General features: G+C 41.2%; 1 protein-coding gene across 1 annotated transcript in view; it reads left to right on the top strand.

Annotated features, from left to right (window-relative positions):
* LOC134537479 (protein trachealess) overlaps nt 1–12,504 on the top strand; it is a 504,924-nt gene that overhangs the window by 430,186 nt on the left and 62,234 nt on the right. The window contains exon 4 of the mRNA XM_063377954.1: nt 7,005–7,243. Coding sequence (XP_063234024.1) covers nt 7,005–7,243 — 239 coding nt within the window. The remainder of the gene's footprint in view (nt 1–7,004; nt 7,244–12,504) is intronic.

Here is a 12,504-nt window from a genome sequence, read left to right as displayed (position 1 = left end):
AATTCTGCATACCTTTTTTGTCCACTGCATTCTCTTAATTATTTTATTTCATTGGGTTTAAGGGCATGATTCCTTTATATTTATTTATATCGATTATGATTATAATTATATATAATTAAATGCGATTATATATATATGTATATATACATTTCAGCAAAATATATTTGCTTATGTAAAGCTCCATTAATCAAATCCGTTTTAAAGCCGGTCCGCATATAATCCATTTCAAGCAGCACATTTATTCTTGCTCCGGTGGTTCGACTACCATGCACAGGAAGAACCACCAAGAAACCTGCAAAGGGCACGTAATTTAGGTTCACACATCATGAATACACCAATACTCCCCCAGGCATCTGAGCCCGCTAGGGTGTTGACCTGGTTAGGAGAAAGATGGATCTTTTACATGCCAGACACACTGCTGCCAGTGTCCAAAGTTGGGTTCCGAGAACCGGGATTATAGATTCGCCATTTCCAGTCGCGGCATGTTACTGGAGAGCGCACGGCTAGGTCGAGAGGTTGAGGAGACCCATCCCAACTTCGGCCCCGCCGACCCGCCCCCAGCTCCGCCGTTAAACCCCCAGACCACCTACAGAGCCGGCCCCCTCTGCGGGATCTGAGCAGCACCGACACGGAACCATACCTCTCACATCCCTGGGACCCCTCGGTCACCCAGTACCTGCAAAGGGCAGTCCTTTATAATTGCTCCCATATTTCCAACACTGCATCTACACTGCATCTACACTGCATCTACACTGCACCCGGTGTATCGGGAGCCCCGCAGACATGGAGCGAACCGCCAGATGGACGTAACGCGACTTCGCGCAGTTTCCACGTGATTACGTGTGCGTGGTTCCGCTGCTAGAAGTAACAGCAAATTCACGTACTTTTCAACAAGGAATTCTACTCAAATAAACGAAGAGTTCTTCCGTAATTTCCAAGAACTGGATATTCTCAGCAGATACATACCGTATTTCGACTTCCTAGTTGTAAATAGGTTTAGTCCTAAACAGAAATGTTACACACACTTGGACAAAACAAGATTGTTCCTACTGTAGACCTAACCAGTTTTCAAATGCCTTGTTAATACACCAAGAATATATATTTTTGGACTCATGTTCAAAGTACACAAGTGTCCCGAAAATTCACGAAGATAAGCCAAACACTTACGAAGACCTCTGGATAATTTGGATCGTGCGTTCTTAATAAACTGTGTAGATGAAAAAATTGTTAACAGTGTAGTTGGTATAGGAATGCATTTCCCCCCCCCCCCCCCCCCTCGTGGGCTAGAGATTGTTCCCTTGTGATTGGCGGCCTTCTGAGAGAAAAGCCAATTTCCACCATTTTGCCACCCGGCCATTCAGGACTCTTTTTTTTCTTCTTCCGCGCCTTAAGGATGTAGTTCGTGTGCGCACACGGTAGACATCAGATGAACCTCTTGATTAAATACACCAGGAAAACGTATCCGCAATTCTCGTTCCAAATTTTACCTGATAAAATAATTTTTTTCCGGGATACATCGAACAAATTATTCATTAACACTGCATTATTTGCGTGTGGAACTTATGCACCCCCCACGGCAACCAGAGCACAACGGAACAAGGACAGAAGAGCTAATTGCATAAAGTCGTTCTTTGGAAAGAGAAAGTAAATGCCTGCTTGAATGCACGCTGCAATCTATTAGGGGTCCGAGAGATGCGCTGTTGAGCTGTTACTTGAAACGCAACAAGACGACGCCACGGATGTTGTAACGCGCGGAACGTGTGGTCGAGTGTTGTGGTGCATCACGTGTTCGCCAGAGGCCGCGGACGTCTCCTGGTGGGGGGGGGGGGGGGGGGCGCAGATGTGGCGCGACCTCGCAGCTGCCGGCGTATTCGGCGACTGCCGTATTCCGCGCACGGCGGCCTTCCGAGGCCGTGTCGCCGCGTATCGCGACCAGCCATCTGCCCCTCTACCCTCTCCCTGGAGCCCGCCACGCACTCAACTGATAAACAGAGTATATATATGCTGCGGGCTGGAGCGTCTTGCGAGCACCTCACCCGGCAGGGGCCCTTCATCAACATTTTTGACGTGACAACGTCTAACAAATCGATGAACGCCGGCTGCACGCACGAAAAAGTTTCCCGTTACGCTCATTGTACGCTCGCGCCGCATCTATCTCTCTTCCACTCGACTGTTTACAAAAAGTGAAGTGAAAAGTTAATGTGGTTTTCATTGCTTATTGCCACAACAATTTCGGCAATAAAGGTTAGTTATTCTTGCATTTTAAAAATCTGATCACTAGTATAATTTTTAAGAATTAATTTTTTTATTATTGAAATAAAAATGAATCAATTTTATTCATAAAAGTATGCAATCATTTCATCAATGTTTTGTTATGACGTTGTCACGTTAAACTATCGTCCGTAAACCGACTTTACGGACGACCAATTTTTTTTCCCCACATGTTCATGCGAGGCCTCGCTCGACGCCAGACGACGGGACACAGCGTAACGGGACAATGTGCGTAACGGGACACTTTTTCGTGCGTGCAGCCGGCGTTCATCGATTTATTAGACTTTATCACGTCAAAAAAAATTGTGAACGAGTCTTTTCAGTAGTCCGTGACGAGTGAACATCTAACCTCGGCGACGAGCAAAATCATGTGTTTCCATGTTTTTCATGTTGCGAATAAACATTTTCGACAGGGAATTTCACTAAAATACTGTCCGTCTCGATCAAATTCACTAAACAGTAAAATACTTTAAAATTATCCGCACACGTCAGAAGTTGTGCTTCTGTGGCATTACTAAGAGATAAACTTGAAACATTTCGAAACCAAAAATATAACACTAAGTATATGTGTTTTTTTTCTTAAACAAATGGAATCAGTCTGTTACCAATCTCTACAAACTAAACATTAAATTTATTTTCCTTTATTAACTTAAATTGTCCAGTGACGCGTTTCGAACCACTTCTGTTGAAATTAACAAGCCTTCGCTCACCACTGTACTACCGAGCCCTTTGATATTTAAAGGAGAATATTTATTATAATCATAGTAAGGCCAGTTTTCTTAGTTGTTTTAAAAAAAATTGATATTACTTTTTTACTACGACTATTTTAGTTCACCAAATATATCCGGGAGGTAGTTTCACTGCCATAAAGTTTCATTTGGCACACAAATACGTTTGGCATGTACACTAAAATGTCAACGAAAGTGTCTGTATTCGGGTGTATGTTGCCACACGTATAGTTCCTCCTTTCTATTGCGTCACAATTTCCGTTCGTGGTTCTTTCCGTTCCATCTTCGCGAAAAAATTACTCGCGCCAAAAATTGCGCGCGTCGAGAGCCGAGATGTTTGCACGCGTCGAGACAGTAAGTAGTCTGGCCGTGTTGCGGGTTGCATAGCGTGGCCCTGCTAGGCGCGGCGCGCGCATGCACTGTTGCAAGGCCGCGGCCTGTCGGGAGGCCGTAAATCTCCTCTCTCTCTCTCTCCCCCTCTCTGCTACCGCGCCGCTGCGACTCCGTGGGAACGGCGACAGGGCGGCGGTGCCTGCGACCAGAGCCAGGGCCGGATTTAGGGGAGGGCAACCGGGGCGAAAGCCCCGGGGCCTCCACAAACGGAGGGCCCCCACAAATACTTTGAAATTCTTTTTGCGCTGTTTTACCTTTATCTACAGTGTTTTGTACATACATTATTATATAATTGTTAAATATTAACAGAAATATTCATTAACACTAAAATTTAATTTCATATAATTCTTGTCTCCGATTATATTTATGTATTTTTTTAAATACATTCGGCGGGAACGGAAACTTGTAACCACCACGGGCGCTGCCATCTGTGGCGGATGGCATAGGGGAAACTTTACATAATTTAATGTTTAAAAAAAATATTGTTCAAATCAGGGGTTTAGTACTTTTTCAAGGGTTTTTTTCTCGATTTTATCAGAACCGTTTCGTTTTTATAGTTTAAAATGTCTGTCTGCAGATGGAATGATTCGATGGTCGACGTAGCTGCTCCGGCAGCGAATTCTAGCGGCGGGTGTGGAAACTACGCGTGATCCGCGTCCAGAAATGTATCTGAAAACACGGGTCTCGCATATTTATCACGCTCGGCATTATTTTAAAAAAAAGTCGGTTGAATTTATAATTTGTGGGTATGAAACATACGTACTAGATAAAATAAATGTCGCTTAAACATAACCAAAAAATTATTAAATTATTTATTTAGCAACTGATTGTAAATCATATATATATACATATATACAACACACACGAGGGTTTTCTGTAAAGTTTCCGACCTCAACATGAAGATGGTAACACTGGTAAAAAAAAAAATTAATTGAGGAATGTGTTTGCGCAGTCTTTGGAATGTACTCTCTGAAATTTCAGCCATTTTGGACTGCATTTGTTTTTTATCAATCTTTTGCGTGAGTTGATGTGCATGTTTTTTTGTGAAAATAAAAAATTGAATATGGAGCTGTTGTTGAATATTATTTTTTTAAAAGCAATACGCCTACATAAATTAAAGACGAGTTGAATGCTGTGTACTGGGACACTGCATCATCATTTACGCTAGTGATATTTTGGGCAGCTGAATTCAAACATGGGTAACGATGAACGTTTGCGACACCAAAAACTTCGGAGAAGGTATCCGCTCCAGAAAAAAAAAGGCAAAGTCTTTTCCTTTGGCCGGGAAAGTAGTGGTGGCTGTTTTCTGGGATAGTCACGGAACTCTCTTAATCATCTTGAAAAAAAAAACACAGGAGTAACATACTACACATCATTATTTAAGAAGCTGAAGGCAGAAATTGCAAAAAAAAAAAAATTACATTTGCAGAAACAAAAATTTTGTTTCACCAAGACATTGCACCAGCTCACACCTCAGCAGTTTCAATGGTGAAAATATACGAATTGTTGTTTGAACTGCTTGAACACCCTCCTTACTCACCAGATCCAAACAAAATTACCCCTTTTCTTTGTTCCTTAGGGCCTAGGCTAGAAGTAGCGCTCGGAGGACAAAGATTTTGGTCGAATGAGGAGGCCATCACCTTCATAAACAACTATTTTGCAGAGACTCGCGTAAAGTACTGTTAAAAAAAAAAACCACGCGTCCAAAATGACTGAAATTTCAGAAAGTACATTTCAAAACATGAGCAAACACATTCCCCAATTTTTGTCGACTACATAGTGCTGTCATCGTCATGTTGAGGTCGTAAATTTTTCATACAACCCTCGAATATGTGTGTATTCTCAGGAAGTGTATCCTTCCAGAACTTGGTTTGTATTATTGTATATTAATTTGTAATATATTTAATGTTTGTATTATTTGAATATCGTATTTTCCCGTAAGACGGGAAGTTATCGCTGATGGTCCAGGAAACAACAGCGTGTGTGAGAGAGAGACAGCTGTGTGGTTAAGGACCCAAGTGTATGTGTGAAAGAGAGAGAGCGGATGAGAGATTATTTCAATGTAGATGGCATTTCTTGAAATTTTCGCCCTCCTAGATCTGAACCTTATTAAGGATATAGGCCTACTAGTTTTTTTTTTTTTTAAATTGGAAGTACATTAACTTCATTTCTGTAATACTTGAGTAAAATTTATTTTTAATATACTTGGTTTTTCGTTCCAGATGTGAGAGGGCCACAATTTATGTTTCAGTTCTGTGATATAACCTTGAACTTAAGGCTTGAATATGAGAAATATTTGATGGAGATTGAGATAGATTATTCCAAAAATAACGGCACATCACGATGCACAACTAGACTATCACTAATTACAGTAAATTAACGTGCTTTTCAGCAAATAATTTAACTCAAATAAACAAAGAGGTCTTCGTGATTTCAAATAACTGGATTTTCATACGAATTACGCCGCATTTCGACTTCCGAGTTGTACGTTTCGTTCTAAAACCAAGTTAAACACTCAGACGAAATAAGAGTGTTGTTATTTCTGTGGACTAGCTAGTTTTTTGAAATGTTCTGCTAATATACGAAGGATATTCAAATTAGATTCATGTACAAATTAAGTGGATTCATTGACCGTAAATTTACGAAGAACAGTGGATTATTTTTTTAAACAGTTTAGTATTCAAATAATCTGATTCTCGTGTACCTATACTTATTCATAATTAAAGACTGGTTTTCTGTTTTCTGTATGGGCTCATAGCTATTATCCTGTTGTTTTATTCATCATGGATGATTCTTCTCACGTCGGAAGTTTCGACCAATATCGCTCATGCTTCTAGAACCAGCGGTTGGGTTTCCAAACAGTGGGTCGCGACCCTCTCGGTGGGTCGCGGAAGGGTTACATATGGGTCGCGACTCGATCCTAAAACTATCAGAAACCATCGAATAAACCATCAGAAAAGATGAAAAAAATCGAATTGTGTGCAAACACATATCTATTGTTAAAATAAATAACTGTTTTGCTACAAAGTGCTTATATTTTCTCAACCATTTTCAAATCAGAACACAAATTGCTTTATTAATATGCAATCGGTATCTTAAAAAAACGTATATATATTTGCAAAATTTGATGGTAAATCATATATACATAAGGAGGGATACGGTACAAATAAGGTTTTGCCCTCCACCATGGTCCAATAGACCGTGGAGGTATTCCTATAAGTAGAGACCTGCAAAAATTCGCGGATTCATTCGGTAATAGGCTATAATTCAAACACACATACTTACCTCTTAGATAATTTTCCTATTGGCTCACTGCTCATCTGGAAGAATCTCAACCAGTTATAAACCCTCAAGCGAATAAGGGATCGAATCACGGACAAACCAGCTGGAGACGACTTGCAAGTCAACAACCAATGAACTTGCGTTATTTGCCCGAGTGTACAGGAGAATGTGCAGTCTATCACGAATTTTTGCAGGTCTCCACCTGTAAGGAAAGGCGGGTCGCCAGCTGACCGAGACGACGCCAAGGTGTTCCCGGTGATGTGAGTGAGAGAGTGAGAGAGTGAGAGATAGAGGACGCCGCGGTGACCGGGCGCGTGGTCCATGTTGCAGCATCTTGGAGCTGCGCAAGGAGAAGAGCCGGGACGCGGCGCGCTCCCGCCGCGGCAAGGAGAACTTCGAGTTCTACGAGCTGGCCAAGATGCTGCCCCTTCCGGCGGCCATCACGAGCCAGCTGGACAAGGCGTCCATCATCCGCCTCACCATCTCGTACCTGAAGCTGCGCGACTTCTCGGGCCACGGGGACCCGCCCTGGAGCCGGGACGCCCCTCCGCCGGGCAAGAGCGTCAAGGGTGAGTCGCCCTCCTTCAGCCACCTCTCGCTCCCAGACCGTCTGCTAGCTTGCTTCATTTCTAACACGGCGGAACGATAACGCCACGCTCAATGTAAGCTTTTGGACATGCGTAGGGGCATGCAGATTTCACGAAAAAAAAATTTCGAGACTAGATGAAAGTTGAAACACTATAACACCTTCTGTGTTTCGTGATTGGGCGAGTTTCTACCCAGGTACATATCGATTGTAACAACACCAATCACAGTGATTCATCGCTTAAGAAAACGCGTCCCGAGTGGTCCCGGTCAAATAAGTCAACGACTTCTCTCGCCAGACGGCCGCCAACTACAAGGAAGAAACCAAAGGTGCGGGTATACCTTGTTGCAGTCTAATAAGTGTTCAGATCTTTTCGCGAAAAATGCCTGCCCCTAGACATACGCCATAGCTAAAGCACATGTATGTCTGTAGAAGAAAACTACAAAAAAACACATGTTATGGAATATTATGTGGTGTTTATATCCTGTTTACAATAGCAATTTTTTGCTTAATTTGTGTTTTTTGTAGTTATCTTCTACAGACATACGTGTGCTTTAGCAATGGCCGTATGTCCAAAAGCTTACATCAAGTCATGCACTCCCATTGCACAAATCTTTCAAAGATAATGATAATGCTACAGTTATTAAAAACTAAAACGCTTCAAAACTAAAAAAAAAATTCGCAAAACTCCGTTCCCCCGGAGAAACCCCCGGAATGGCCACCGCATGGGGAGCCCAAGAAAAGAAACGGGCTCCCCATTTGGAAGCCACCTGGAGGGTTTTTTTCTGTTCCACCCACCGTTTCTTTGGTAGCCTGACTTGGTACAAGGGATTGTATTCCTACCAGAGAAAATGCCACCATTTCGTCTGGGCAATCCGCCTTGGAGGAGCCGGGGCGCGAACCCGGGTCCTACAAGTCACAAGGCAGGCGCTCTACCCCAGAACCAGAGTGGTAGAGCGAATACTTGCAGTCTTATTAACACTGGTGTGATGTTATTCAACGAGTTTACTGTAGTTTCTTGTTGTCATTAAAACACGTGCAGTAACGTCTGACCTCGGTAACGAACAAATTTATGTGTTCTTATGTTGTTCGTTCAGCATGAATTATGTAATTTCATAACAGCGAAATATAATTTGTATAACTAGTCTGGCAAATTTTTAGTTGATTTCCGCGAAGCCACCTCGTTCCGAACATAACCTCAACACACCAACAGAACATTCAATAACCTTTCTGAGGCTACACCAAAAAACCTTATTTCACGTACATCTCAATCAGTCCTCGGTCGGTAACTAGCTACAGAGTTCTAATCCTAAACGCGTGTGGTCTGTAAATTCGTATGGAATTACTTTTAGACAAAATGGCAATGTAAAAAAACATCCATTATAATAAATTATAATAAAACAACGTTAAGTAAAAAAATACACAACAATTAACAGAAATACGTACTATCATAGAGTAAATCAGGATGCCATGGTGTTTCGTTGTCCAAAGGCCCAAAAACCACCGTCACCCCTAAAGTTTATATATACATATACATATATATATATTATATGTATGTATCACATTTTTATGGACACGATAACTGCCGTAATTTTTTTCACAAATCACTTCCAAACTAATACATAAAATATAGTATTGGAAAATCTCGGTCTAAGTCGTTAATGGGCAATATCCGACCAAATGGGTAGAAATGGGACAGAAAAAACGCTATTACTCCTATAATATGACGAAAATTACATCCGTTCGAACGTATTATATAACTTGTTGGAGTAATGCCAAAATCTTTTGTCCAAATACATTTTTGATACGAACAACCAATGCTGCAAAGGGTGGATGAAAAGGGGATAAAATACATAAAGAAATTCATCACTTCCTTAGTAGGTACACCATCAAATCCGTTCAGATTGTTTGTAAATTTTATTATTTTTATCTAAAACCTTTTTTCTAAAACAATTTTTGGTAAAACGAAAATTTGCTGCAAAGTGTTGAAAAACACAGGGGTAGAATTTTTAAAAAAAATCCTAATCAAAGCCGAATTCATAATGTTTCTTAATTGATTTGGTACATTACATACATTTGTAGTATACATAGTAGCATTGCAGTATACAAACCTTTTCTACTAATAAAATTGTTACTAAGAATGGGTTAGGTTGCCAGTATATTTTAACAGTATCGGCTGGCTGTTAATCTGGTTTTTTATTCTTTTATTCTTTTATTTTCTGCAATCTAACCGAGCGACTTTTTTTTCTACTAGCCTAGAGTTGTGTGGTTCAATAACACTATCACAAAAACGTTTTAAATAATTCCAGTTTAACGTAAAATGGTAGAGCTACAACCCTTTATTTTTTATCGTTTATTTTATGTATTATTAATTTCGTTTGAACGAATAATGTGTCGGGATACTATATTATGTATATTTGTTTTGCCATGAGGGAAGTGGGTGTGTGTATATTGCTAGTTCCTGTCCTGGTAGGCGACCCGTGAAAGACCGCCATAGCTCGGCTGCCCCTCCTTACTTTACATCGGCCCGGAATGCAAATCTAATCACAGCAGCGCAGCCCGAGCAACCCCTTCGAGCGCAAAGCTAACCTAAATCCAATTTTCATTTGCGAGAGATGATGAAATTAAGGCGGGCCCTCGGTACAGCGCCGGGACGCTTATTGTAAACCAAACTCGGTTAATTTGGAACTCGAAGTGCGCCCCTGATGGCGGTGGGGGTGGGGGGTCACCCCCTCCCCCCTCCCCTCCCGCGAGTCTCGTGTGTGGAGCGCAGATCCGCCGCCAGGCAGCTCTGCTGTCACGTGAAGGAGAGGGAGGGGGGTGGCCATTGGCGCGCGCGGATTTACCCACAGGGAGGGCGCATCCCCTTCCCAGCACGGCGTTATTTAACACACGCCCTTTGTCCAACCCCTCGCGAACTTGAAACACACAACTACTACTACACTTGTTAGAGGAGGAATACCGGGAGGCATTGGAAATGTGATTCTGGAACCGAATGGAAATGTTGGTTTTTTTTTTTTCCTTCTTTTCTCCTCCGTGGTTTTCACTGTCGTTATTTTTTTTAAATTCGTGATGGCGTTCGAGCTTTTTTATTTTTCGTTTTTTATCATGACCGAGTGACGTTTTAAAACTGTATGAAACGGGCCTTGAGGAGGAGGGGTTAGGGGAAGAGAGAATCTCTGTTACGTCAAATCGGGCCTAATCGCTCGTGAAGAAAATTGACTCTTAAATAGACGACGCAAGGGTGAATATGTGGAATTTAAATATGAAAATATATAAGGGTTTTGTGGTTCCGCGGATTACCGCGGGTCTTGTAGATTCATGCATTTCTTCTTCCAAAATTGTATCATTATAGCATTGTTATCTTTGCCGATTAATGAGACGTTACTACGTGGAACGTTTTTAAATAGTTGTTGGTTGCGTTTAATTGAAATTTACGAGACAATATGTTTAGTACGTTTGTTAAAAGAGCACCATTTTGTTTAACTAGTTTAAATTTTAGGATACCCAGTGACAACAAATTCCACTCAGTCACAGTTGTACGATAGACCACCCTCCAACCAAGGTTGTTCGCGTGGTTGCATCAGCGAGGTCTCGCAGGGGCAGGTATTCATCGCAGAAATGATTCTGATGTTGCGTGTTGCGTGTGTTCTACGTGGGTCTAATGCTGTTGTTTGGACCAAACGCTTGTCTTGTAGATGGCGCAGTTCTTCGCCGAGTTTAGGACTGCGACCCTCTGCTCCTAGGGGTGAGTTGGCCAGGGACACACGGCACTGACATGAACCTTAAGGCGGTACAAGCCTAAATCATTTTGCTTCTAATATTTCGTGTTTTCGCTCGTGCTTTTAAATAAATTCATAAATAAATTTTAAAAAAGAAAACAAATAAAAACTGAAAAACTTTACCGGGGGTAAACAAATTTTTTTTTCCTTGCTGAACTAAAGTTTTGGAATTAAGCTGTTATAACTCTCGCTGAGTGTTTTTTTTTTTTAATTAGTAACGTTTTTATGGTTCTAAAGAAAACTAAATTTTTGAAACAAAATAACAGTCAGATGTTTATAAACATTTTTTATATATTTTTCTGCTAAACAATTACTTATTTAATATTTCTTTATGACACTAAAGGCTTATTTGTTATGTCGGCAGTGAACTGCGTAAACCTACAGGACACGGGGGTCTTAAATGAGTGCTATGATATAGTAAAAAAGGGTGTGACGAACTTGGCTCTCAAGATAATTACAGTCGTTTAAACCAGCCATTAGTGACTACAGAGCCAACCACCCCTGCACTGTTTTCAACCCCACATAAAATTATAATAACCTCGGGAGATATTTAGTCTTGTTTTTGTGGATTTCTTTACGAGCCAACAACCAGGAATGAAGAAATTCAGAACTCTAAAGTCATACAGTATCAATTACCAGAAAAGTCACAAGTAAAGTATTAAAACATTAATAAAGTATGTATGTTAAACATTGTAAAATAAAAAGTTACCATAAAGTATATTTTATAATTAATTTAATCTTAAATAGATCAAAAAATAATTTTGTGACAACTTTCATTAAGATAAATAAAAGTCCGGATTTTGGAAGATGAATGTGTTTAATCTACAACTTACTTTTTTTTATAGCGGGAATATTTCTAATTAAATTCAAATTCCTTTGTTGTTATTATTATTATTTTAAGTCTAGCTAATCTATATAGGTAGACCAATGAAATATATATATTTTTTTAATCTTCATAATTGGATTGCGAGCATGTGTGTTAGTGCATTAGCATTATGTGTTAACGCGTACCGTTAAAAATAATCGCTGCTTCAGTGTTATGATACAATTATTGCCCCTAGCGGCCGACGGAGAAGAAAACAATGTTATTCGCGGACGGTTTACGGGGACTTGGATGTTATTGCGAGGAGGCCATGTTATCGCAGCGAGCGGGAAAACAAGGTTAGGAAGCTGGGGAAATACGGAGGGTGTAATATTTCCCAATATTGGCGAAGTCGTACAAGGTGTCTGCGGGGGGGGGGGGGGTGGTACGAGGGGGTGGCGCGTGTCCCAGGACTTCGCCCCCTTGTTCGGGAGGCGCACAGATGCCAGCAGCGAGGAGCGAGCCGCCCCCCGCCGCGCCGCCAATAACGGAACTGTCTCGCCTCTTGAAATATGGACTCCCGCGGAAGGATACCCACATCAACGTGCTCCTGCATGCCTGTAGCGAAGTATTAGCAAATGGCGAGCTCGCGGTTTCCGT

Source organism: Bacillus rossius, chromosome 12 (assembly GCF_032445375.1).
Source record: "Bacillus rossius redtenbacheri isolate Brsri chromosome 12, Brsri_v3, whole genome shotgun sequence".
Taxonomy (NCBI): Eukaryota; Metazoa; Arthropoda; class Insecta; order Phasmatodea; family Bacillidae; genus Bacillus; species Bacillus rossius.
The sequence above is the reverse complement of the archived record's forward strand: the minus strand, read 5'-3'. Positions and strand labels throughout refer to the sequence as shown.